The sequence below is a fragment of the Sturnus vulgaris genome, chromosome 4 (assembly GCF_052056855.1).
Source record: "Sturnus vulgaris isolate bStuVul1 chromosome 4, bStuVul1.hap1, whole genome shotgun sequence".
In the NCBI taxonomy this organism is placed as follows: domain Eukaryota; kingdom Metazoa; phylum Chordata; class Aves; order Passeriformes; family Sturnidae; genus Sturnus; species Sturnus vulgaris.
In genome coordinates, this window is record NC_142246.1 from 62,440,422 (window position 1) to 62,466,205 (window position 25,784).

Consider the following 25,784-nt stretch of genomic DNA (forward strand, 5'->3'; position numbering starts at 1 on the left):
GCTCATACAATGAATCTGTGTATCACTCTTATTCACCAGGCTTCATGCCAAAAACACGCCTGGGGGACAATCAAATGTTTGCCTCTTACCTAGAATGAAGTACAGAACCCTGTAAGAAATCATCTTTGCTTTCAATCTGTGTATTTATACCAAAGGAACCATCTGATGGCAAACTGAGCTGTTGTTTCAGCAGCTCACATGCTCTTTAGCCACACTGTCATCTCCCATATGCTGTCAGAAAACACTGACTCAGTCCCTGCTGTATAACATCCATGCTGCACCAGCAATCCAGCTTGAAAGGATTCATGTCCACATCCACCAAATCCAGCTATGAAACTTATTCAAGAATCCTGGGGCTCTAAATGTGCTTCCCACCACTTTACTGCATGCCAAAGATTCGTCTTGGTTACTCCAGGTCACTGGAAGGCTTTTCTTCAATCTGCAGGTTTCCTTCTATGGATCCAGCAGACTTGCTGGAGATGATCTCCTGACACATGCATATGTAGTAATGATTCCTTTTTTGCATTCCCTGTGCCTCAAGCCACAGTCAACCCAGAGACTGCATCTATGAGAGAGAGAGAATCTTTCTGACTTAATCTCTGTGCAAGAGGGATCTTCTATTTTATTTCTTCACCTCTACCTTTTTATCAATGTACTTAATTGCATTTTCCATTCTGAAAGTTGCAAAGAAATGTGGTTTTTTTCTGTTTTATCCTAGCCTGGATTGAGTTAAGGATGATTTCAAGATAATAGGATACATCAAGGCATTGCTCTCCCAGGAGCATAATAAATCTGTAAACTAGGGTACTAGGGCACATTAGTGCATGCCTCAATTCTTCTCCATGTTCTTCAGAGTATCCAAAGGGTGACAGAACACGTGTCCAAAAAGCTGCAGGGGTTGAAAGCTTGTGTCAGAGGGGTCAAAGGAAGAAGAACAATCTTTTAATAACTCAGAAGGACTAAGAGGAATGGAGCAAAACGGCAGAGCGTTTTGCTTTCATCCAAACATGAAAGATCCTCATTGTCATTTGTAACATGAGCCAATTAAAAAAAAAATTATATCCAAAGTTTCATGTTTATGAAATGCCTGAGGGGAAGATGGCTTTACCATTTCAGGTGAAAAACCTGTACCACTTCCTACAATCCAAAAGAGGATGCACAAGAGAGCAACGCTTGTGAAAAGCAGGCTGTGAGCATCACTTCCACTGTTATTTAAGCAAACAGAAATCCAGTTCCACACTCCCTGCTACCCCAAATATTTCTTCCACTAGCACAAATACCAGGGAATGATAGAGAGAAAACTATTTCAGGGAGCTCAAGAAGCTGAAAACTGGCTCTGTTAGGGTGGGGGATTCTTTTTTTCAAGTGGAACAGCCACTCTGTGCACTGCAGAGCTCCAAACAATGTCAGTCAGAGCAGGGAGGGCAGGGTCACAGCAGCTCACACCAAACTTGCTCCATGCTACCTGAGGGAGCATGTGACTGTACATTTAATTTTATACATTGCACCCCCAGACAAAATGTCACACAAAACAGAGTACTCCAAACAACTTGGTATGTCCCAATCATTTCTTCCTCACCTGGTATAGCAACTTTCCATTCTAACAGGACGTGGCAAAACAAATACATTTTCTTTTAGAAGTTTCTGAAGGCTGCAGTAAGGACCAAAAAACCTCAATATTCGATACAAAACTGTAAAAGATCTCCCATGACTGAGGATATTTAGATTAAATACTCATAATAATAATTAGAGAAATGACTGCTAATGCTGCACATTAAGAAACTAATTATATAACCACATATCTGCAGGAGCAAGTTCAGTGACAACAAAGTATGTCAAAGTGTAGAATTTTCACACATTCCAAAATAATTTCTTGAATTGTTCTGTGCACCTCTCCATCATGAGAAATGCTTTTATTGCCTCATGCAGTTGAAAACTGCATAGCAAAGTACCCATGCCTTCTTTTTAAACTGCATAAGGACCTGATATTTAATTCTGAAGAGTATAAAAGCATAAAGAGCATTAAAAAATCTTTAAACAGCTCTTAAGGCATCAAGAATACCTGTTTTGTACTGCTGACTAATATTTTAACCACTGCAAGGTGGAAGTGCAAGCTTAAGGAGCATGGAAGGTTACACATGGTACATTAACTGTATTTTTCTGTGCAACCTACAATGCACCCACACAAATAAAAAATACTTCCTTGGTGACATAATCACTGCCCTTTCAACAGCATTAGGAAAGTAACTTCCATGGAGGCAGATTCCCTACTGGACTCAATCACAGCTGCAGCAACTTCCTGCCATTCCCTAGAGACCAGAAAGAGTTTTCCTAGGTATTATAATGAAGGAAAACACAAGTAGTTCACAAAAAAAAAAATGATCAAATCTGTCTTCTCTGTGGCAAATGACCTGTCTCGAGTTTCTGTGGCTCATCCCAACTCGCATTGTTGTTACACTACCATTGAGGTAGGGTAACAATCCAGCTTTTTGCCTAGGGAATGCTGCTGGCTCCAGAAGAAATGGGATAGGAAGGGAATGATGTAGCCTAAGACTGCCAAGACATGCCTCACAAAGACAGTCACTATGCCTTCAGAAAAGTGTCCAGGGTCTCCAATAAGGTGTTTCAGATACTATTCTAAACCGAAAAATGGACTGCTTTAAAACAGAATTAAAAGCTCATCCTATGATCCAGAGTGTGCCATATGTGAACACACACAAAGTTCTTGTGTCTAGACAATGACAAAAGACATGCCCATGGCCCCACTTGTCTATGCATAAATAAGTATTTATGGATTTTATTAAAATCGAGGCTAGAATGAGTACCATTTGCTCCCAGCAGAAATTTACAGGAGCAAATTCCTTGCAAATACTTGTCAGATTTGGATAAATGTTTGAGATCCACCCTTGCATTTTTTCACTAGTCTACCTTCCTTCTGCAGTGAGGCATAAATTTTCTTTTAAATATACTGCACAGTAGTAAACACTGCTTGTGAATATAAGATTTATAGTACATTAATAAAATCATATAGGCTCACTGGCCTTAAATATATGAGGCACACAATTTAAGTTTTCATGACTACCTCAAAAGAGACCTAGAGTTGCCATGCAGCATGTTTAAATCTACAGAGTATTTACACCTATACATCTTTCACCTCTTACCTATCTCTAATTATTTATTTTCTCCAGCAGAGGACAAACTTCTGAAAGATTAATACTGTACACCAGGTGTGATATTCACTTTATTAGTTTAAGATTCTTGAAAAAAGCAAAGAAACACCTACAAGCAACAGAGAACATGGGATCTTAGCATTTGTTTGACATGAAAGAGAAATAAAAAAAAATAAGGCTAAACATGATGCTTTAAAATAATGATAGCTAGGAGGCAGAACAACAAAAATATCTAGAATCCAGGCTCCAACAAACAACAGAAAAGTATCTGCAAGTAGCTTGGCAAGTGCCCTTAAAAAACAAATACCTTTGACTTACAAGTGCTAAAGTGTAGAGAGAGGAAAATATATCTGAAATTCCATTTCCATTGAGGTGTATATATATATATATATATATATATATATATCCATTCATTGGTTGAATTTTATATGAAATTTTTGTATATCAACTCAAGTAGAAATTACTCATGACAAATATTACTGGTTATTTTTTTAATCAAACCCAACACCGTCTGAAGGAAATGTTTCAAATCCACTGTCAAAAAGAATGAAAAGTTTATGTTTTCAAACAAAATGAGCATTTCGCTTCCAAAAATACCTTGGTTTTGACTGCTTAGTTACATTTTGGAGGCTAGTGATTATTGTTTTCTAGTATTATCATCCCCTCCAAAAGTGCTAGGTAATTGATAGTTACAGCCAACAGGTCAAAATGAAAAAAATAAATTGGTAACTTTACTTTTTTTTTTTCTTAATACCATCAGTTACATACATTTTTTTGAAATTTTGACTTTAATTCCCGAGCTAGCAAAAAAACAAAAAAAAAAACCCAAAAAACACCCTCTAAATTGACAGAGTAGGAAAATAGCTTCTTCCTGACTCTGCTGAGATCTTCTTTTTTTTTTTTTTCCTAACAGCATCATACAAATCAGTTAAATGGGTTATTGTGGATTTAGATCAGCACAGGTAAGATTAGAAGCCAGATTAAGAGTAACAGGAGGCAAATCTTTGATCCTTTCAAGGTTCCCTCTGATTGCCAGAACTTCACAAGTAAGACAAGTCTCCCCTAAATGGGTAACTGAAGGCAACTGGATACAAGGAAAATCTTAGACAAAGACAACACAACCACACTTTCACCAGCTTTTCCTCCACCTCCCTCAAGCATAAGACTAATCAGGGATATTTTTGGGATGGATAAGGTAAGTAGGACACGCTGGTCAGAACTACTCTGTTTTGTAATAGTCATTACAACAGCCAGCAAAAGTTAAAGCAGCCACACAGCTGCTCTCAGTTGCACTGAATTCTGAGTTACCTGCACTGAAGAGTAATTTCAATCTGTCTCACAAATCAGAAGACTGATTTATACCTACAGTCATAAGCAAGTCAACTCTATGATGCAAGCCTAAGGGAAAAATCAGCAACAGTTCTAGTTCTGGAATCCCAAACACAGCCCCTCTCACACAAAGAGATGGCTCCCAAATATAACAGCATACAAGATGTCTTACATCTTAGATATGTACACAAATCCACATAGCAATGGGAAGATAAAATTCAGTCCTTGAGATTCCTGTGCTCCTCAATTTTCATTTGCATAATTTATACCAGTTCCAAATAGCCACAACTCTGTGTGGTATTTTACATAGAAGCATCAATAATATGTTCAGATCTAAAAAAAATAACAAAGGCATAGCAACAGATGCCCCAAATACACAGAAAGCTGATCCATGCCGGCATAATTTTATATGAATTTTACCAGTGATTTCATAACAAAATGACAGAGCTGTACACTTCTAAAAATCACAATCTGAAAGTTATAATTTGATCTTGATACATATGAAAATTACTTCCAAATTTTGCTACAACATACACACACGCACACATATATAATCACTATGTATTTAAATCTGTTACTTTAAAATAATAACTCTTTGGAAAAATGAGAATTAATTTTGTACATCATCTAACAAATGCAGTCTTGACTGCACTAGCACAAGCCTGACACAAACATCAAAGTGATCATAATGCAACTTTCTGTGCAGTAAAATTAGATAATGCACATAATGCATTGCATGCTATTGATTCTGAAATGACATTGTGGAAGAGACTCATACTTAAGTGTGCCACAGTCTCCAAAAGATCTTACCCTTAATTATTTATCAGAGCAAAAATGCAGTCATTTTCAGAATTTACTTATCAGCATTCTTTATCTTAACGTTATACTCTGAACTATATACAATATTTTCATATTTGCAATATTTGATGCAGCATGCTTTGCTGCAAGAGGCAAAAGTAATGGATTCTGAATCTTAGAAGGCCCCTTGAAGTATCTCTATACAAAAGAAATTCTATTTCTTTCAAAATAGAAATAACAGAGGTGTTAAATATTTGACATTTCTACTGTGAATGGGTAAACCATTGTTAAACAGCACAACAGTCTAATGAACACTTTTTCTCAAATGATGCTTTAATTTTGTTCTAAATTGTTTAAGGGGTGAATTAGTGGGTAGACGGAGGTTTCTTACTTTTACATTAGTTCATTTGCAACTAAATTTTGAAATATTTTTTTTCTTTGTAGCCTTCTGGAGGGGTTCAGTCAAAAGTCAAACTGATTGTAATGTATCACTAACATCTGTAACATATTGATCATTTTACTCCTAAATCCTTCAAACATTTGCTGATCTACAACTGCTTCCAGACTGGGCCTAAACAATTTAGCTCAAAATTACATTTAGAAAGGTATTTTTTGTGCTCTGCTCTTATCATACAATTAAATTCAGAAGTCTCCACATAATCTGCATTTCAGTAGGCAGAATTTGGGTATTTTTTTTCTTTTTCTACAGCTACACACAGTGTCTCCATAAAAATAAACTGATTTAAAATTACTACTTTGCTAGTCTATACTTTGTCAAAACTTCCTGAAGCTCCATTGTATGTTGCTTCTGTGAATTAACCTCCTTACTTACAAGAAATTGTCTTTCAGGTTCTACACCTGTCTTCTCCCACTTACAAATTATGGCTGGTTTAAAATGCAGTGTGCTTCAGAATTAAAATGAAAGTATCAGGTCTCAAGCAAATTTGTTAAAACCCCAAATTACCACAGTAAACTTGAATAGATACAAGCCTATATTCACATGTTTTGCATCTTTGGCTTTCATTGTACTCAGCATATTACAATGTAACATGTGCTTCCAATGACTCATGTTAGCAAGATGATAGAACAACTTTGAAGTGTATTTGCAGTATATGTGCCATCCTCACAGGGCGTTTTATTCAGGCATATTTGACATGGCAAATTTTAATTCTTTGTGCCCATTTTAAAACCCAACAAACCTTAACCCTTAAGACTTTATTTACTAATGCCGTTTATTCCTGAACTGTTTGAAAATAACCTGACAAAGCTGGCGTTCCAAACAAAGACCACACTTCCTGTTCTTCCAGGGAATCTGGAACACCATCAATGTTTTGTTCAGCTTGCATAAGTCACAACTGATTGGCCACAGTCCCTGTGGGCATGCCATTTCATCCAGACTGGACGGTTCATTAGTCATAATTACTATAACTGTACAGCAGAGACTGCAGTTTTATCTCATCATACATCTTTGATAAAGCTGCTTCTATTTCTGCTTCATCAGCATGTGAAGTTACATTATTGGAGCTTTCATTTTCCAATCTGTGATTAACATCGGTCGTTCTGCTTACAAAACGCGCACCAAAATTCAAGATAACGCACAGAGTGAGGCCACGGCGTGACCACGGTTTGAACTTTGCGTTAGAAATCCTGCAGCAGTTCTTGCTGCACAGGAAAAAGAGACTCTGAAATGACAGAAAGAAAATTTAACCGAGGAAATACCGACAAACGCAGAGAATAAAATAGGGCTGTTGGTTTCTAATGTGAGCCGTGACGTAGAAAAATCTCTGTTTGGTACAAAGGTTAGAGGCAGGAAATTTCTGACAACTGCTGGGTCAATCAGCATTTTTCAGGTAGTGTTCCTGCAATCACAGAAAACGAAAGCCTGCAACATAAAGAACCACGGTGAACGCTGACAGCCACCGCGCTGCACTCCAGTTAGCAAACAGATGCTAAAACACTTAAATCTAATAAGGACTGCGAATGCAATCTTTAGCAAAATGCATGTAAAAGTCTCCCATTAAGGCATTTCCTTGTTGTGATGCTTGTTGCCGATTTTTCCATCTTACTGTGTGATAATAGGGAGCACAAAGGCTGGTGGCACCATGTGAATGTGCATCGTGTAGCCATGATGGGCCACATAAACAGCCATAATCGACAGCTACACGCAGGCACTGAGGCTGCAAAAATCCCAGAGTAATTAGTGTTGTCTGAATGCAATGACATCTGTTTTCTCATGGTCCTCCAGACTTGTCAGGCCAATAAGATGTATATGAAAAAATATGACAAGCATTGCAAATGCCCTTCTGAAAGGTCTCACTTTGGGAAAAGCTGAAGGAATGACACGTGCCACCTCTTTTTTGCCAATATACCTAAAAGCCTGAAGATTTGAAAAAGGTCTTTTGAGTAATTTTACATTTGACTACGGAAGGTTTATTCAGAACAGAGCGCTGTGCTTAGGTAAGAATGTATTGCAGCAGCTTTTGTTCTTTTAGAAAAGCAAGCTTTGTTAACAGGAGTAAATGTGACTGTTTATTTCTGACCAATGCTTACACATCTGTGTCATCACCATCTCCCTTTCTAATTAAAGCAGCAGACACCACCTAGACCCCAACAGTGTATGTCTACATTTTTAAATACTATTATTACTACTATTAATTTTTTTGCTTAAAGAGTGCAACAAGAACAGTTCCATAGCCACGCTTTCTGACATTGCAAACACACTGTACCCTTCTCATCTGAAGACCTAAGCTTTTGGTTTAGGATTCACAGCCTTTTTCCTGAATATGCCTATTCCCCCAATCTTTTCCTGGACTGTGGCATGTTTGAGCATGCGTTTTCTCCAAGAAAGACATTAGTCATCATTAACAGAAGCCCTGACACCAAGTCTAAGTGCCTCTCCACAATGACCAAGTGGCAATCATCTTTCTCTTACCCTGTCACTGCTGATTAGGGGGTTCTTTCATGAAAATTTAATTTGTCGCCTTTCTACAGCTCCTTTTTACATTTCTGCAATAACACAGCATGCCAGCAACACTAAAAATACAGTAAAGGGGGCTGGTTTAAAGGAAAAGGTAAGATTCAGACTGCATGGTTGTACTTTTTACCTAGTTTAACAGAAAAAAAGAAAAAAGGCCCTGCAGGATAAAGAAAACAACTGACAGAAGAAAAACAGAAAAACTCCCCATTAAATACAGAAGGACTCAAACAACCTGGCACACTTTTGATCCAACTAAATGAATTTTTTTCCTCTAGAAGACAGCTAGCCAGCCCCTCTTCCAAAGCTTTGTTCAATTGGCAAATAGGTAACTGCAATATCTAAACATTTTTTTATAACTAATTAATTTCCTAACTGCTCCAAATATACAGGTACTCAGGTTTTTAGCTTATATAAATATTTATTAAAGGATTTCATAATCCAGTGATAAATTTCAACCTCACTTCTTGAGTCTGTGTCAACATTGCCCTTGCAGTTAGAGTCAGCCACGAAGAAAACAGCTTTAGCTGCTGCAGGCAGATGAAAGTTTCAGTCACAGATGATACTTTGCAGCATTCAACACACATAGTCTCAGATTCCTGCTCTGTGTAACATTACAAACATTGTTGAACAAGATACCATAGCAATGAGTTATTTTAAGGAAGTTTTTCAAAACATTTACTCTTCTGCTTTATTTCAATTTGTCTAAAGATTTTTTTAATTATAAGCATATGCTATTTTTTTAACATCTGTGCATAGCATAAAACCTGACTGAATTCCAACTTCTGAAAAAATGCAGATAACTTACATCCCTCAAATAAAGTAACAATATTAGAAAACTTCATGAAATTCAGATTAAGATGCATGAGTTCATTTAACTGATTTTCCATACAGGTATACTTAAAAAAAAAAAACAACAAAAAAAACCCCCACCACTTATTACAATTTTAATGTTCTCCCAATATCTTTCAGAATTTAATTAAGTGTAAAGCTAAAATCTGGATCTACCTCTATTAAATTCAGAAACCACAGCTAGTAAAATCCAAGTAATAAAAACTTTATTCGGCTTCCTAAAGTATTGGTCCTCCACTACTGACCCAAAACAGCATTGGTAGTCAGAACAGAAACTGCATTGCTAACACTTTGGATTTATAAGAAACCTCCAATATCTTTAAATAGTCTCCACATATGAAATTTAAGAAGAGGAAACTAGGAATTAAAAGCGGATTTTGAATGGCAGACTGTGATTGTTGTACGGCTATGGCAGTATAACCTTGATTAAATGCAGAGCAATACTAAAGCAAAAACAAAGCCCTACCATGGTAACCTAAATTAACTACTGAACCAGATCATGCTGATACAGAAAGCTGGTGTTTTAAGCTATTTCACTCGAACTGGAGAAAATCTTTGACTTTCTAGAGGGCACAAAACAAAGTGAACCTTCCGTGGCCGCACAGCTGCCATTGTTCTGTTCCCCGCGTTCTCCTCGGCTCCTCGCCTGACGAGCCAGGAACGCAGACGAGATCCTTGCTCTGCATCCATGTCAAGTTCAAGTACGGCAAGTTTAGCTCTTTGACTCCCCCCCTCCCCACCTCCAAGTCACTTGTCAGTAAAAGGTTGGGCGATTTATTGACCAGTGCAGGACGCCTACTGTCAGTGCTGAAGGAAATATGAGCGGGGGCTGTCGCTACTCTTCTGGAGCTCATTGATAATGACATACCTGCCTCTGTCACCCATTACCCATACTACAAACTACTTAGACCTAACTGAAAAATCAATAGCCTACTTGCACCGGTTCCTGTGGCTGCCTCCTTTGATTGTCAGCTCCTGTCTAGGGTCAGCACTTACATGAAAGGGGCTGTGACTGCCTGATGCTTTCAGGACAACCTAACGATATGAAACTAGCCAACAGAACAGTAAATTCTGTCCCCCTGCCCTCCTCATCAATTAGGCTTTGACTAGGCTTGCCTGTAGAAACCTGACCTTTTAAGTTTAGGTGAATATGGAACTAGCTGAACACGCCATTGCCCTCAGCACTGAGCCAGGAAATCCACTGACAGGTTAAACAAAACAGAAGGTTGTAACTGTCATAATTTGCATTGCACTTTCACGCCAACAAGGGTGTTATCAGTGGGGGCAAGCCCTGGAACACACAACGCAAGCACCCTAAGTCACTCTCCTCATAAATTTTCAAGTGAAGGGAGATAAAACATAAATTCACAAATGACCGCACATTTCAAGCCCCACTTTCTTTCAAGTTCGCACACTGGAAGCCCCCAAAGTACACAAACAATTCCCCTTTGGAGGCGTGCTGGCATGCAGATGCCAGTCAGCATGAACCTCCAGGACAGATGATGGATGGGGAAAAGCCACCTGCCTGCGCCTCTGAAGGACTCCTGTATTAGGTTTATTCTCTGTTGAGTATTTCTATGCATCAATACGAAACATTAATGGAAAATACACAGGCACACACCTGTATTTCGGAGCAGCAGGTAGCCATAAATTATTTAAAAATCCCCAGAGAGCCCTAACTGGCACTTCTGAGTAGTCTCCACTTGTACATCCTGCATCTTGGAAGTCCATTAGCAACTTCTAAATATCCCTGTGACTACAACTAAATGATAAATGTTACATTTTAATGCATGTGCCTTCCTCCAAAGGATACTAACAACCACGAATCAAAGAATCAAAGCAAGAAATCTCACATCTAAAGGCTGAACCATAATCCGAAGCTTAATACAACAGTTTTTGTAAATATATATAGACTTTTTTTAAAAGGTTAATAGCTGAATGCCTTGCTCTTCCTTTCTTCCAAAATAAATAAATATTAAAATCAAACTAAAAGTCTCTGATTGGTTCTCCTTTCTTATATATTAATTTTCAATAAAAAATTATTTTATGTCCTTTTATTCTCCTGCTTCTATGAGCCTGCCATACACAATACAACCATTAATGGAACATGCAGACAGCATGAGTGATCCAAAGAATTTACATGATTTGAACACCCAAGCTTCTTCACACCACGAAAGGACTGGATACATCTATGAACTGTAGTCAATACTAATTTTTTTTAAACTCTGAGAAGGCTAGAGTGGACTTTATTCAGCGCATACAGTTAACAACTATTATGTAAATACACAAACTACTCCTTGAAATCCCAGAGAAGATTCAGAAGAATAATTTAAGTAATGCTTTTTACTCTACAGCTGGACGTTTTTAACTCATGCACCCTTAATATCCTTCTCGCACAAAACTGTGCAGTGCCAGACGTAAGAATGAGCTCTTGGTAAATAAGTGAGAGGGAAAATGCTGCTGCTTGGTTTTCAGCATTTAAGACTCAGTTCCAAAACTCCAGATACCCTTGTAAGCTTTACTTCTGAATGCTGCCTCAATATATGCCAGCTGCTGCATTTAGGTTATTTCAAATGCATTTTTTTAAATTGGAAAAGAGAAAGGAAAACTGCTGAATTACAAAAAAACAAAAACTCTTTTCATTAAAGCTTCAGATAATATGTTACACTGCAATATTTTTTACTTTTTAACAAATATACAATGCTCTAAATAAACACAAAACAGCACAAATGCAGAGAAGACTCCTCGAAAATGAAAGCATAGAACTGCGCTAAAGCCCTTTAGATAAACAGAATGGCAGTTAGAATTAATATTGTACTCCAAACAAACTACAGAGCAAACACTAGTTAAAAATGGTAGACCTAATTGAGTCTGGATGGTCCCCTTTACAGACCTAATGCAATGATTAACTATGCATCTGGTAGCATGTCAAGTCCTTTTTGTGTGCCTATCTGATAGTGAAGTGAAAGGGCATGGACAGTGTCCAGTCCCAGCAAGCAAATCATTTGGAAGCAGTCATAGCCATAGATCAAAGATTTTTCACTCTATCCAGAGTCTATTTAAACACACCAACCCAGCCCCTTGTTGCAGACAAAACCAGTTAGAAAATAAGAAAGACTCCTTGGGATACAAAGATAATAAAGGAAGATAGAAGTAGAAAATGAAGAAAAGAAACAGACTGGCAGAACCTTGATTTCCATAGGCCAAGACAGCTGGTTTACATCCTAGTTTTATTTCAGACGGTTAAAGAAAAGGAACAATTTCCATCTCTTAGATCACCAAATATTATTTCAATTAAGCTATGCAGATGGCTTCTATACATTATTTGAGCCAATGCAGTTTCCCCTTTCCAGCAGCAGGAGATGGTACCTTGAACTATTTTGCACACAGGTTTTACCTAATTCATAAGAAAATTAAAAAGAGAGAAGCATATTAATGTGGAGAAGTTATTCTGAAATAAGATATGCACAGCAAGATATTAAATAGGATTAGCTATGATTTGATTCTCTCATCAGAAGTAGCAACAAAATCTCTGCAATGGTTTTAAAAGTTGTAGTTTCCAACTTTTATATTAACATAGTACTTTCAAAGGATAAAAATTCAAATCTGTGAAGTACAATGCACAGAAAAGTAGACGGTTTTAACTGCACATTTAATTTGACTGAGGGAAAACAGTTAGAAGACTGCTCAAACAGGACTTCTTTTAAATTAAATAAAAATTGCATGCTTTTTCTATCAGACTCAAACTCAAAACAAAATCGTCTTAAAATACAGGAAGGAGAGAGAGAGAGAGAGAGACTCGATATATTCCATGCTGGTCACCAGTACTATTGAGAAGATTGAGCCCCCTCTGTTCCCTCCTCCCACAACACCCTTTCCCTTTATAAATTGTCCTCATGGAAACTCAGTGAAAGGTTATAACCTGTACAGTGGCTGGTGAGGAGCAGAGGATTTCACACTGCTAGATGTTGTACTTGAGAAAGCACTTTTTTAAGCATAAGCTTATATAAACGAGGAGTTTTAGCCTCTGGACCTAGGAACTGACACTTTAAGAGTGTAACTCAGACAATTTTAGGTTAACTTCTACGTATGCTTTGTCTCAACAAGGCTGCACAAAGATTTTGATCTCTAAAGTATCTGTCTAACTGGTAAAACCACACAGGTTATTGTTTGCTGGCATCATTATGCACGTACACAGAGACATCAACATGTAAGGCAATAAACAGAGCGATCATCTGCAGCTACTGGCAAAAATGCCAAAAGCATGAAAATTAATCTTTTTTTTCATTTCCAAAACTTTGATTTTACCTAAAACATCTTTGTATTTTTTTTAATTTTAAAAGAAGAGCTGATTCAGCCTCACAGCATTTCTAAGAACCAGACATTATCTCTGTAGCCCACCTCATATTTTTTCTCAAGCAAATAAGTGTTAATACATTCAATTGGAAGTGAAGCTGAGAAAATCCTGGCATCTTACATGCTCTAACTTCTTAAAAGTGATGTTATTAATAGAATTAATCATTTATTATAAATAAAGACCAGCCAACACACATGAACTTGGGTATTTCTAATGGATGAAACAGCATGCACCCACCTCAACTGCATTCAGACAAAAGGCCCACATGAAGTTTTAACAAGAAGAAAATTTTACAAAAGCACTAGAATTGTTTTTCAGTACATGTCTGATTTTCCCTGATGGCCAACTTATTAAAGATAAACTTACAAAAGTAAGTATTTAGCATTCAAACCAGTCTACAGCTAAAAGAAGTCACCATTAATCACCATGAGAAAAGATACTAGCTTTAATACAAAGTTCAAAACATTAGAGAAAGTCCCTCAGCAGCAGATTGCTTATGGTTAAACACCAGATTATGAACACATTCACATTTTAAGACTGAACAGAAAAGCAGAAATAAGCTACTTAAAGGAGTAGCTGGAACCAACCCCTTTCCCACTGAAGAAACAAAAGCTAGGGGAGACTTAGAAACATGTATAAATTCTTTAATTGCCATACCACTCAATCTTCACCGGGAAAAAAGGTACAAGATTTATACAACATTTAAGGCTGATGAGATATATTAATGACATCTGTAAAAATGAAATCATCCTTTCTCCTCTGGTGTATGCGATCAACTAACTTCATACACACAGCTCTTAGAACAGATCAACAGATACTAAAGCCCAGCCATGACTCCCAAAAAGAGGTACACACTGTACACCATCGAATGCAAAAAGAATTTTATGCCTCAAACCCAGCGCAGCGTTGGCTGCAACTATTAACCCGGTTCTGCTGTGGAGAAACACAACGTGCATTACTGAATCATTTCTTTTCAAATCCATACATTCCCTGCAGCAGTTCAAGCTTCATCAGCAGTGCAGGAATGTATGAAAATGACAGGCAAAGGGCACTAGCTCTTTTCCCATACAGTTCTTCTATAAATGGAAGCAGAGTCCTACAAAGCACTTAAAGCTGAGAATGTTTGAAGACTGATCTCCAGGAAAAAAATAACACAATGCTAGGTTCCATAAGCAGATTAATTATTCCGTTTTCTGCAAAACTATTTCCATTAAATGAAAGGACAAAGAAGAAACCAACTACTTGAAAATAATGGAACGCTAGCTGGGTCTCATCTGCAAAGCTGCCATGAACAAAGCATATACAAACACATACATATTTCATATGCTATTCTTAAAAATACTTCTCAGCCCTTTTGGGAGCACCTGCTTCAGAATTCACTTTTCCCTCTGCCTCCCAGCAAGGGAGAGAAAAAGGACAGGCTTGACAGAAATCCTTTAATAGCCTTAAGTCGCTTTGATTAAACTCTGATTTACCTTAAAAATTACACTTTATAGCAGTAGCATGTTATAGAAACTTTAAAATACATCAGTCGTGATTAAAAGACTATGAAATATTTAATGCATGCCACGTTGATAAGCTGGCTAGGCAATCAAATGAAAGTACGCTATATCATAACACAGCAAGAAACTTGTACGCTTATTGCTAAAACTCCGAGCTGCTTTCTAGCTTTTTTCTTTCGTTGTTTTAGCAGTTAACACAAACGCATAGCGTTCTCTTGAAGGGAAAAAAAAAAAAAAAAGAAAAAGAAAAAAAGGTCTTAATGGCAGCCTATCGCTGCTACTTTGCCATCCTGAGTGCGAAGAAAATACCGTGGCACATCCTTAGCCTGCAGGGCTGGATTTACACCCGCCCGAGCTCCCCGCCGTACGAGCGGGAGGGGGCAGGAGGAGCCAAGGCAAGAGCAAACACTGCACACCGCGACCCCTTCCCAGTATCTTTTTACAGAAGCCCTGGCTAACAAAACACTATAGCTCCAGGCAGCGGCATGCTGATGTTGGCACTGCTTAAACCAAACAAACACGATGTTTAACAGTCAAATAAAATGTCCCGCAGCCTCCCTAATGAATTTGTCAAGGACCATCAGATCACCCCCGCCCCTGCCTCATTAACTCAAGTATGATGAGACGGATTATAACGAGAGAATACAGATCAATCGGTCTGAAGACTTCAAGTGGCTTTTAGCCCTGAGAGTTTCCCTCTCTGCGGCACACACACGCACACGGTCTTTTTAATGGAATACAGTATCTCCTGCTGCTGGAGGGGATGCCACTTCGTTTTATACACCATCAAGGAGCTGCTGATGGACTTCTACACTAACATACATAAAAGCAGAGGTGACAAGGGCTCTTCAATTATAGCCTCCTCGGATCCTGTTCCCCCTTCAATTATTCATCCCGGCGAGAGCAAATTCCGCCACAGATGAAGCTGGTCTTAATGCAGTGCGGCCACAAACGCCCAGACACGGGAGAGAAGGGTTTCATGTGCATTATTTGCTGGAAGTGTTTAAGTTTATTGCTCAAATGATGTTTCTAATTAGCGCTGGGGCAATAAATTAAAGTCAGCTTTTGTTTAGCTGATTTATTATTTACTAGGGCTTCAACCTCAGGCAGGAAAATTGGTAATGAATTGTTTTAAATCTGAACACTGGTAACGCTAACTCATTAGGCACAGTTTCGCGGGGGGGGAAGGTGAGAAGGGAATCGTCCCCTCCTCCTGCTTTTACCCTGAAAAAAAAAAACAAAAACAAACGAGTATGCCCCCGGCATTGCCAGGGCCGCCTGAAGGCTCCAGCATCCCCTCCGCGCCAGGGCACGGTAAGCCCTGGGCTGGGAGCTCCCGCGGAGCCCTCCTGCCCGGCTGTGCAGAGCCCTGGCCGGAGAGCGGTGCCAGCCCGGCAGCGAGTACTGCCCGGGAGCTCTGACGGCGGCGTGTGAAAGAGACTCCCAGCGCTAAGAAACTCTTCCCTTTGCCGGAGGGCAGCGGGAGGCGAGGCGTGGGACCCTGGCTGCTCCGCCGGGTCGGCCGAGCCGCGCAGAGAAGCTCGGCTCAAGCGAAGCGCGGCGATGCCCGCCCGGCTCTGCCGCCCGCTCTCACAGCCGCGGGGAGGGAGCAGCTCCGCAGGCACTCACCCGCGGAGCCCCGGGGCGGAGAGCCCCGCTCCAGCCGGTGCATCCCCGGGACACTCAGAGACCGTGCGAGCAGCGGAGCCAGCGTCCTGGGAACCAGCGACTCTGCCCTCGTGGCAGCTGCCCCCTCTCCCGCACCCCTCTGAGCATTCCCCGGGCTCGTCTCCCTCCCGATAGGGACACCTGACACCGCCGCCAGCACCGGGCACCGCCGGGCCAGCCCCCCCCCATCCCCGGATGCACAGTGCCCCGGCGGCAGGCAGGGAAGCAGGCAGGGAAGCAGGGAGCCGATCCTCTCCTCGCGGAGGACGGAGCCGCACCGGCGCCGGGCACGTCCATACTTACTTCTTCCAGCGGTACGGTCGGCACCAGACATGTTTCTAATTTAAAGGCACACAGAAAACAGACGGCGGTATTTTCTTTATTAAAATCAGCCAGCTGCAGCGAAAGGAAGAGAGCGCAAGGAGCCGAGCCCAGCCGCTGCGAGCGGGTTACCGGGAGGCTCTGCATGGAGGAGCGCACCGCGTCCCCGCACGGGCACGGGCACGGCCCCGGCGGGGCTCCCGGGCGAGGAGAGCCGCCCCGCACCGCGGGACTGCACGGCCCGGGGGAGGGCAGAGCAGCTACGCACCCCTGCCCCGAGCACTGGAGGTGTGGAAATTGCCCTGCCTTCCATCCTGAGCGCCCGCAGGAGAAGCAGACCTGGCTGCTCTGCGGCAGGTACTGCCCCGGGGCTCCCTCCGGCCTGACACCACGGAGCTACGGCTTTATGTCCAAACCATCCCATATTCTTATTAATACAAACTTGCGTAAAATATCGTTTCCTTTCGAATAACTCAATCCTGAGCTTTAGGAGGATGAAAAGAACTTTATGGCACAAGATTTATCTAAATTAAGGTGACTGGGGGCAGTAAAACAAGGTGTGCCACGCTACTCCGGTGACGGTCTCACTTTCACTGCTGCAGCCCGGCATTAAGCGAAATAAGATTTATGCCTGCGGCGAAGCCCCGGCCCGCCTCTCCCCTTTCCCCGCACACACCGGCACTGCCGCCGGGTCCCCTGGCAGCGAGCGGAGGGAGCAGAGAGCTCACCTCGCCCTTCCCCGGCCGCCACGGCGAAGTTCCCGGGATTTTCGGTTTCCTTCCCCCCCCCCCCCACCCTGCTCCCATCCCGGCCCCGAGCCCCCGGCGCGCAGCGGGCGCGGGGCCGGGGGGGCGGGAGCGTGGGCGCGTGTGCGCGCGCCGGGCGCCGCGATTGGCCGCGGCGCTGACAGCTCGGCGGCGATTGGCGGCGCGGCCCCGCCCCGCGCCCGCGCGCGGCCCCATTCATAAACTACAGGGCCCGGCGGCGGCGGCGCGAGAGGGACGCGGGCACACGGCGCGGCAGGAGCGGAGCGAGAGGCGCGGACAGCACCGGGAGCCTCGGAGCGCACCTCCAGGGCTGGGGAGGGGGAGGAGAAGCCAGCCCGGGCACCGCAGCTACGCCCTCCTCCCGCTCAGGATAAAACACAGTCTGTGCAAAGAAAACAAACAAACAAACAAACAAAAAGCAACAACTCCTCTCCATCATACAGTCTCTCTCTCACTACAATCTATGTAGAGCTGCGGGACGGGAATGAGAGATCACAGACCAAGTGCACCCGTCTGCGCCTAAAGATAGAGACAGCCACAGAGCCGGGCTCAGCCAACGCCTCCAGCAGGAAAAGGGAAATCAACAACACCCCCTGACAGTCTGAGCGAGCGGCAGCCAAACTCATGCACATCTCTGGCGGTGCCACGGACTGAAAGAGAGAGAGAGAGAGGCAGACAGACAGACAGACACAGAGTTCATTCTTCCGCTGAGGGCATTGCTCGCATTCTTCTCCTCCTCTCGTACCGTGTGCGGTTTTAAACTTCGCCGCCGACCGGCTTTTCTGCGGGGACCTTCTGCGAGTCCTGGGGAAGTTTGCTTGTTGTTTTGGGTTTGTTTTTTGTTGTTTTTTTTCCTTCCATGAACTATTGAAACGGCATTTTTGTCGCTGCGCGGGGGGGTGGGCGCCTGAGCGCAGAGGCAGCCCAGACTTCCCTGCCCCCATCGCCATCCAAAACTTTGCGCTCCGGGAGCCCGCGGGGGCTGCCCGCCGCTCCGGCACCGGCCCCGGCATCACCAGCACCGCCGCCGCCGCCGCCCAGCCCGCACCGGCCCGCTCCTCCTCCTTCTCCTCCTCGCCGGGGCAGCGCTGGGCTTCGCTCCTTTGTGCTTCGCCGCCCTCCCCGATTTCTTTAATTGCTCTCACTGGCGCGCCGCTGCCGCCTTCTTCCCGGAGGCGGTGGGGGTCTGCGATTTGGCCGGTGCCCTCCGCAAAGCTGCAGCCACCGCTAAAGCATTGGATCCCTCAACGTACTGCGAGAGCCCGGTGTACAGCCCGGACCTGTGCCCCAACATGATCGCCGCGCAGGCCAAGCTGGTCTACCAGCTCAACAAATACTACACGGAGCGCTGCCAGGCGCGCAAGGCGGCCATCGCCAAGACCATCCGGGAGGTGTGCAAGGTCGTGTCGGACGTGCTGAAGGAGGTGGAGGTGCAGGAGCCGCGCTTCATCAGCTCCCTAAGCGAGATCGACGCCCGCTACGAGGGGCTGGAGGTGATCTCGCCCACCGAGTTCGAGGTGGTGCTCTACCTCAACCAGATGGGCGTCTTCAACTTCGTGGACGACGGCTCCCTGCCGGGCTGCGCCGTGCTCAAGCTGAGCGACGGCCGCAAGCGCAGCATGTCCCTCTGGGTGGAGTTCATCACCGCCTCGGGCTACCTGTCCGCCCGCAAGATCCGCTCCCGCTTCCAGACGCTGGTGGCCCAGGCCGTGGACAAGTGCAGCTACCGGGACGTGGTGAAGATGATCGCGGACACGAGCGAGGTGAAGCTCCGCATCCGGGAGCGGTACGTAGTGCAGATCACGCCCGCCTTCAAGTGCACCGGGATCTGGCCGCGCAGCGCGGCGCAGTGGCCCATGCCCCACATCCCCTGGCCCGGCCCCAACCGGGTGGCGGAGGTGAAGGCGGAGGGCTTCAACCTGCTCTCCAAGGAGTGCTACTCGCTGACGGGCAAGCAGAGCTCGGCCGAGAGCGACGCGTGGGTGCTGCAGTTCGGCGAGGCCGAGAACCGGCTGCTGATGGGCGGCTGCAGGAACAAGTGCCTGTCGGTGCTGAAGACGCTGCGCGACCGGCACCTGGAGCTGCCCGGGCAGCCCCTCAACAACTACCACATGAAGACGCTGCTGCTGTACGAGTGCGAGAAGCACCCGCGGGAGACCGACTGGGACGAGGCGTGCCTGGGCGACCGGCTGAACGGCATCCTCCTGCAGCTCATCTCCTGCCTGCAGTGCCGGCGCTGCCCCCACTACTTCCTGCCCAACCTAGACCTCTTTCAGGGCAAACCCCACTCGGCCCTGGAAAGCGCTGCCAAACAGACCTGGAGGCTAGCCAGAGAAATCCTCACCAATCCCAAAAGCCTCGACAAGCTATAGGGTTAACACCCCCGCGCACAAAAACTCGCCCTCCGTAAACAACAACAGCGCCTAAAAAACTTTTTATTTAACGCGAACGACGACGGAAAGAGGCGGCGAAAGACACGCGCCCCCGCCACCCCCCCACCCACCTGCAGTTCGGCCTTTAAAAACTTGCCGACGGTTTTCCCGGCATAAACTCTCACCGCCTTGCACGGAAGAAGGGAAGAGCCTCTCTCCTCCTGTGTCCTCCGATGTGAATTTTTAAAAGGTCACAAAAAGAAGCGATCGGACTTTTGCAACTTCAAAACGAAACCCGAAAGGTACATTTTCCAATCCATGTATAGTCCTTTTCTTATGCTCTCTTGTTTGCCTGAATGTTGTCACCAAGTGAAAAAATTATTTAACTATATGTACAAATCTCCCTTTAAAAAAGTTTTACTGATGTTAAATGTATTTCGGTGCCAAGGTCAGATTATGTGCCCCACAACTGACTTGTTGCAAATAGTAATAAAAATATTACTTTAACTTTACGCTGACTTTTTGTGAATGATTCTTAAATTCAGGCAAGTAGATTCTTTCTGAACTTCAGAAAGATTTATTTTTTTAAAAAATAAATGAAACCACGAGATGTAAAGATAGGCTAAACGCAACACCTAGCCCAAGCCTAAGCTCAGCATATTGGTTGATATTTTCTAAACCTTCTTCTAGTTTCCATTACAAAAAAAAGTGCATCTAAGAAAAAAAAATCTTATATATTCTGTAGTTCAGCATGTGACAACATCTGCTATATTTCTATTACTCTAAGGTTCTGTTCTAAATCTTGAAATATATGGAGCATTGCACAGCAGCTCGCCACAGTTTAGTCAGAATTACAGCATGCCTTTCCCTACCTTACAGTCCGGTTTTTTCCCCCTTTAATTTATTTTTTCCTAATGGTATTCTTTGCTTTTATTTCCCCCCGGTAAATCTCGAGCGCTACATTTTGTTTTAAAAACCCATCGCTGTTTGCTTTCGCTTCCCAGAGCGAACGCGCTATCCATTTGACTCTGACACGAAGGAAGTATAGATCTACCCTGAATAATTAATGCGATTTAGAGCAACCGGTCGATATTTTTTTTAAACAAACATTTGTTTTTGCCCAGATTTTTAAGTACAGCATAAAATCGCACCGAAGCATAGTCAGACGGGGAGATAAGCGGGAACTCGTCAGGAAACCATCCGTACCCGGGCGCTCTCTGCCGATCTCCCTCCTGCCCGAGCCCCCTTTCCCAAAGCGAAGCTTTGCTTTAGATTCACCGTAGCCATTTCGCTTTAAACTTGCTCGGGACGACTGAGAAATACTGGCAAGATTTTTATCGGGAACGCTTTCCTAAGATTTAAAAACGTCAGCTTTACCCGCTCGAGCTGCCCGAAAGATTGCGACGCCGGCTCGGAGCATTTCGAGAAAGTTTTCATAGCCTTTCGCGGGCGGGGGGGAGGCAAAAAAAAAAAACCAAAAAAAAAAAAAAAAAAAACAAACAAACAAACAAAAAAAAAAAACCACCAAAAAAAAAGTCAAGTTCTTGCCCCAAAGGACTATTTTCGTTTCTTTTTGGACGGAGGCAGAAAGAAATAATCATTCAAACTCGTTTTGCCTTTGAGTTTACAAACGAAATCCTCGTTGGCGGCAGCAGCCGGGGCGATGGAGCGGGGTGCGCGGGGTGCCCTGGCCGGCGGAGCGGGCACACCCCGGCCCCGCAGCCCCTCCAGCCCCGGCTGAGCTCCACAAGTCTTTGGTGGAGCCGTCTGAGCGCTTTCCGCAGCGCTGGTCCCGGATCACCTGGCAGAACGGGCTTAGCCCGCGGGGCTGCCCTTTCCTTCCCAAACAGCCCGGAGCCCGCGGATAAACTCTGATCGTATCACTGCCGATGCTATCGCTACCTAAGGCAGGTTTTCCTTCAGGAACTTGTCACAATGTTTTCTTTTCAGTAGTTTAGACAAATATACAGGGAACTTAAATTTATCAAACAGATGAAGCCTCATTAATTAAGGAGGCCTGCTGAGCTTACAGGGGATTAGTTGTTGGGGCGCTTTCTTTTTTTTTTTTTTTCCGAAGGGGCATTTTGTGGAGCAGCTCGCCATCGCTATCAAAATACATTGCCTTCAGCACAGGGTGGGGCAGGGAGGCGTTAATGCTTGAAAAGATGCTGTTTGTAAGATCACTTAGTTTTTTTAATTATTCAGATCTGATTTTTAGCTACCCCCCCACCCCTGAGACATTATAAAAGGTTGGGTTTTTCTAATTTTAAAGACCTCAGCTAAAGTAACATCGCAAGCAGAATGTAAGAGGTGTAGCCAGTATTTCATGTAACCAACCTCTCCTGTTATAAGAGCTCTAAGAAAATCGCTCAGATACAGAGAAAAAGATAGAGCCAAACCAAACGAGAACGCCTGCTCACAGTTAAGAAAACAACCTCTACCAAATACTGGGAAGCAGGAGAAAAGGAGGCTAACTATATGTTATATGTCAGTGTTCCCACAAAACATGTAACAGGAATGGTAAGAATTAGTAACCATACTCAAAAGACCCCATGTGCTGAACATGAAAACCAAAAATGCAGCATCATGTAGATCTGTAAGACTTTTCTCATGCTAATACAATACAAGGCAGAACATTTTAGATGGAAAATGCAATACAGTAACATATCAAACTAACTTTAATTTCACGTTTATATTCTTTTCATCACTAAATGAGGTTTTTAGTTAAATGTGGGGGAATTAGTGAAATATAATAGAAGGAGTAAGCATATAAAGATTTTAAGCACTATCTCATACTTAAAATCATTTCCAATATATTTCAAAAATTCTTCAGGACCAAAAGAAAAGTTAAATCTCATTTATGGTATCGCATAAAATCACAATTCGAGTTAATCGCTTATATTAAAATCTGGCTCTAACAATTTGAGAACGCTGCTTTTCAAAATAATTTTTTTCCCCGATAGGATTTGATAATCCCAGCTTTCAGACTCAGCAATGCCATTTTTAATACAGACAAGAGCAATTTACTCAATAGGAACAAAGAACTGAACTGGTGCTTAACACACAAGGTATTCTCTCTACAGACAAGCAGAAAACCACTACTTCTTCCAGCAGTACCCTTTCCAAAGAAATTATTACCCAGTTGAACATTAGACAGGTATTTAAGAAACCAAGAGCTGTGACTATGGTTAAGTTGTGAGAATATTTACCAGTTGCGTGTCCTACTTTTGAAATGTTGCTGTAACACTAGAAAACATTCAAGTGCAATGTTATTAAGCTAATTGTACTATATGCTCCCTTCAAAATTGGAATTTTACCAAAGGTTACTAATTTTAACCAAAAGACAAGTAATCAAGCAGCTCGGAGCAAATAAAGTTTGTGGAAATTAGCAAGTCAGCTCAGAAACATCTTTTAGAAGGGCAATTATGTTTTATGCTTAGGCACAATAAATAATAACGGGCCCTGTAAAATGTGTTATAGAGTAATATGACAGGAGCACCTCAAACTTAGGAGTGTGGGAAGTTCAGTGCTGTTTTACACTGACATTTGCTAAAAATCAGGAAAGCAAAACAAAGTATTCAGGCTAAAAGCCTCACTGAACTTCTCCGTATTCACACAGGCCTGTGATTCAAGATGTCTTTATTTCAGACGTGTCTCCCTGGAGCTTTATTCCCAGCAAGCTAATTAACATTCAAGTAGGGTCGAATTGTGGGAGGGGGAGAGAAAGGAGCAGGAAAGAAGGTGTCACCTATGTGAAGTTCAGCAACATATATGGTCAGTGGCAAAGTTATTAAAGCAGCAACACTGCAGCCCAATAGAGGTAAAGGAAGTCAAGTGAAGAATTAAAGCTCTTGGGTAATTTGTCATCATCTCTCAGAGCTCAGGGTCAATGATCTCTTACCTTTGGGTCGATTTTCTTAAAACTAGGATCTTCTTCATCCACCTCAAAGTAGAGCTCAGAAAGAGTGATGGAAAGGGTGCCTTTCACTACTACGGAGGGTGCCACGAGCTGAGCTGGTGTGCTGAGGGACACTGGACCTGCCAAAACAGGAAAACATCAACAATGTTCAAACTGAAAAGAATGCAAGTACAAATTATTCGCTTTTCAGGCCAAGGATATTAAAATAAAGCAAAGAGCACAGCTCTTCCTTAAAGACCAAACCTCTTTTTGTCCCGGAAAAGAACATATGTAACAGATTTGCAGTGTCTCTGTGCTGCTGCAATTGCAAACTGCTGCATACATTACACAGAGCTGGCAGTGTTCAGCTTTTACTCAGACACATTTTCTGTCCAAGAAACTCCAAGAGTTGCACACCTTCGTTTACATGAAACAGAGAGTGCACACATGAACACTTGAAATCTTACTGTCTGATGTGTTCTTCAGCTGCTGGGAAGTTTTGATAGCATTTCACAAGGATGAACACAGCAGTCAAGGCTAAAGTTGTCTAACTGCAAAGTGTTCCCTCATGGACACTGGAAATCTATTGTTAAGGTTACACAATATTATAGAGCCTGAAGTAAAATATTTTAAAGATGCTTCTGATTTCACATTAAATATTGTTCAAGGATTCCATACAGTGTCAGTGTAGCTCGGGGACTGTGGGAGTAAACAGCTGGAGGGTTGGTTTCCAACTGAATGAATTTTTATTGGAATAATCACATCTCCACAGGGCTTATCACAGGGACAAATCAGACTACTACTGAAAACAATAGGTTCAGCATTATATAAACTAACACATACAGAAAGAAAACAGGTTAGGTTTGTCATCTAGCTGATTAAGAGGCAAGGAAATGAAGTTTTGTAGCTGACTTTTGTAAAACAGTGGAAGATATTAAAGTGACATAGACAATTTTGTTTTAATAAAGCATCTATAAATGAGGTACACACGTTCAGGTAATCAACGTGAGAATAACTGACAAAAAATTCAGATGAATTGTCATTTCCATCGATTGTTAGGAGGGTGATGGTCCTTAATCTCACATCAATCTCAATGTGTGCCACTAGGACAAAAGAAGAGATGCTCTGCTGAGATCAGAGCAGCTTTGCCCTCTATTCCCAACGTACAAATACATTGTGTCTGCAGATGGGCATGAGATAGCTGCGGAGCTGCCATGATTTCCCAAAGCTCACCCCCACAAATGGATGAAATAAGCAGCTATGTGTTCTTTTGCTGTCTCCCTTTGCCCCCTGTACATTAGCATGTAATCCAGAGGAGAAATAACATTTTTTCAATCACTCGCAGACATTCAATTACAGGGCAAGCAGACAGATGCAGAAGCTGGGGCAGTCCAGGTCCTGTAGAAGACCCCTGACAATTTCCACTTCATTTCTAACCCACACCACTTTATTAGTGAGGATTACTTCTTAATCCTATTGCCATTGTCAAGATTATATAATTAAACTCCCCTTTCACCTCTATTACAGTATGAATGTATTACTCAAACCAATGAATGAATAATAGAAGGAAACATAGAGAAGGCTGTTGAGAAGGAAGCTCATGGTAGAAAGGGAAAAAATAAAAGACTCGTATAGAGAAATGCCTTTGCATCATTCTCTTATATTACTTTATTGTACTTTAGTCTTCCAATGCAGGTTTTCTTTTTCTTTATGCTGCATTTTTAACTTTGCTTTAAAAAAAAAATAAAAGAAAAAATGGAATGCAGTTCAGAGATA

At 42.6% G+C, this 25,784-nt stretch overlaps 2 protein-coding genes across 6 annotated transcripts in view; one reads left to right on the forward strand and one right to left on the reverse strand.

The window, feature by feature from the left end:
* The window catches only part of LRBA (LPS responsive beige-like anchor protein), a 361,227-nt gene that overhangs the window by 141,032 nt on the left and 194,411 nt on the right, over positions 1 to 25,784 (reverse strand). For all 5 annotated transcript variants that reach the window (XM_088164094.1, XM_014878944.2, XM_088164093.1 and 2 more), the window contains one exon: positions 24,012 to 24,148. In XM_088164094.1, the coding sequence (XP_088020220.1) occupies positions 24,012 to 24,148 (137 nt within the window). The remainder of the gene's footprint in view (positions 1 to 24,011; positions 24,149 to 25,784) is intronic.
* MAB21L2 (mab-21 like 2) lies at positions 18,811 to 20,622 on the forward strand. Its single transcript, XM_014878946.2, has one exon. The coding sequence runs from the start codon at positions 19,031 to 19,033 to the stop codon at positions 20,108 to 20,110; it is 1,080 nt and encodes a 359-aa protein (XP_014734432.1). The 5' UTR covers positions 18,811 to 19,030; the 3' UTR covers positions 20,111 to 20,622.

What these genes read in the sequence shown, in the direction of transcription:
- MAB21L2 (XM_014878946.2), top strand. Translation starts at nt 19,031, where the DNA reads ATGATCGCCGCGCAGGCCAAGCTGGTCTACCAGCTCAACAAATACTAC.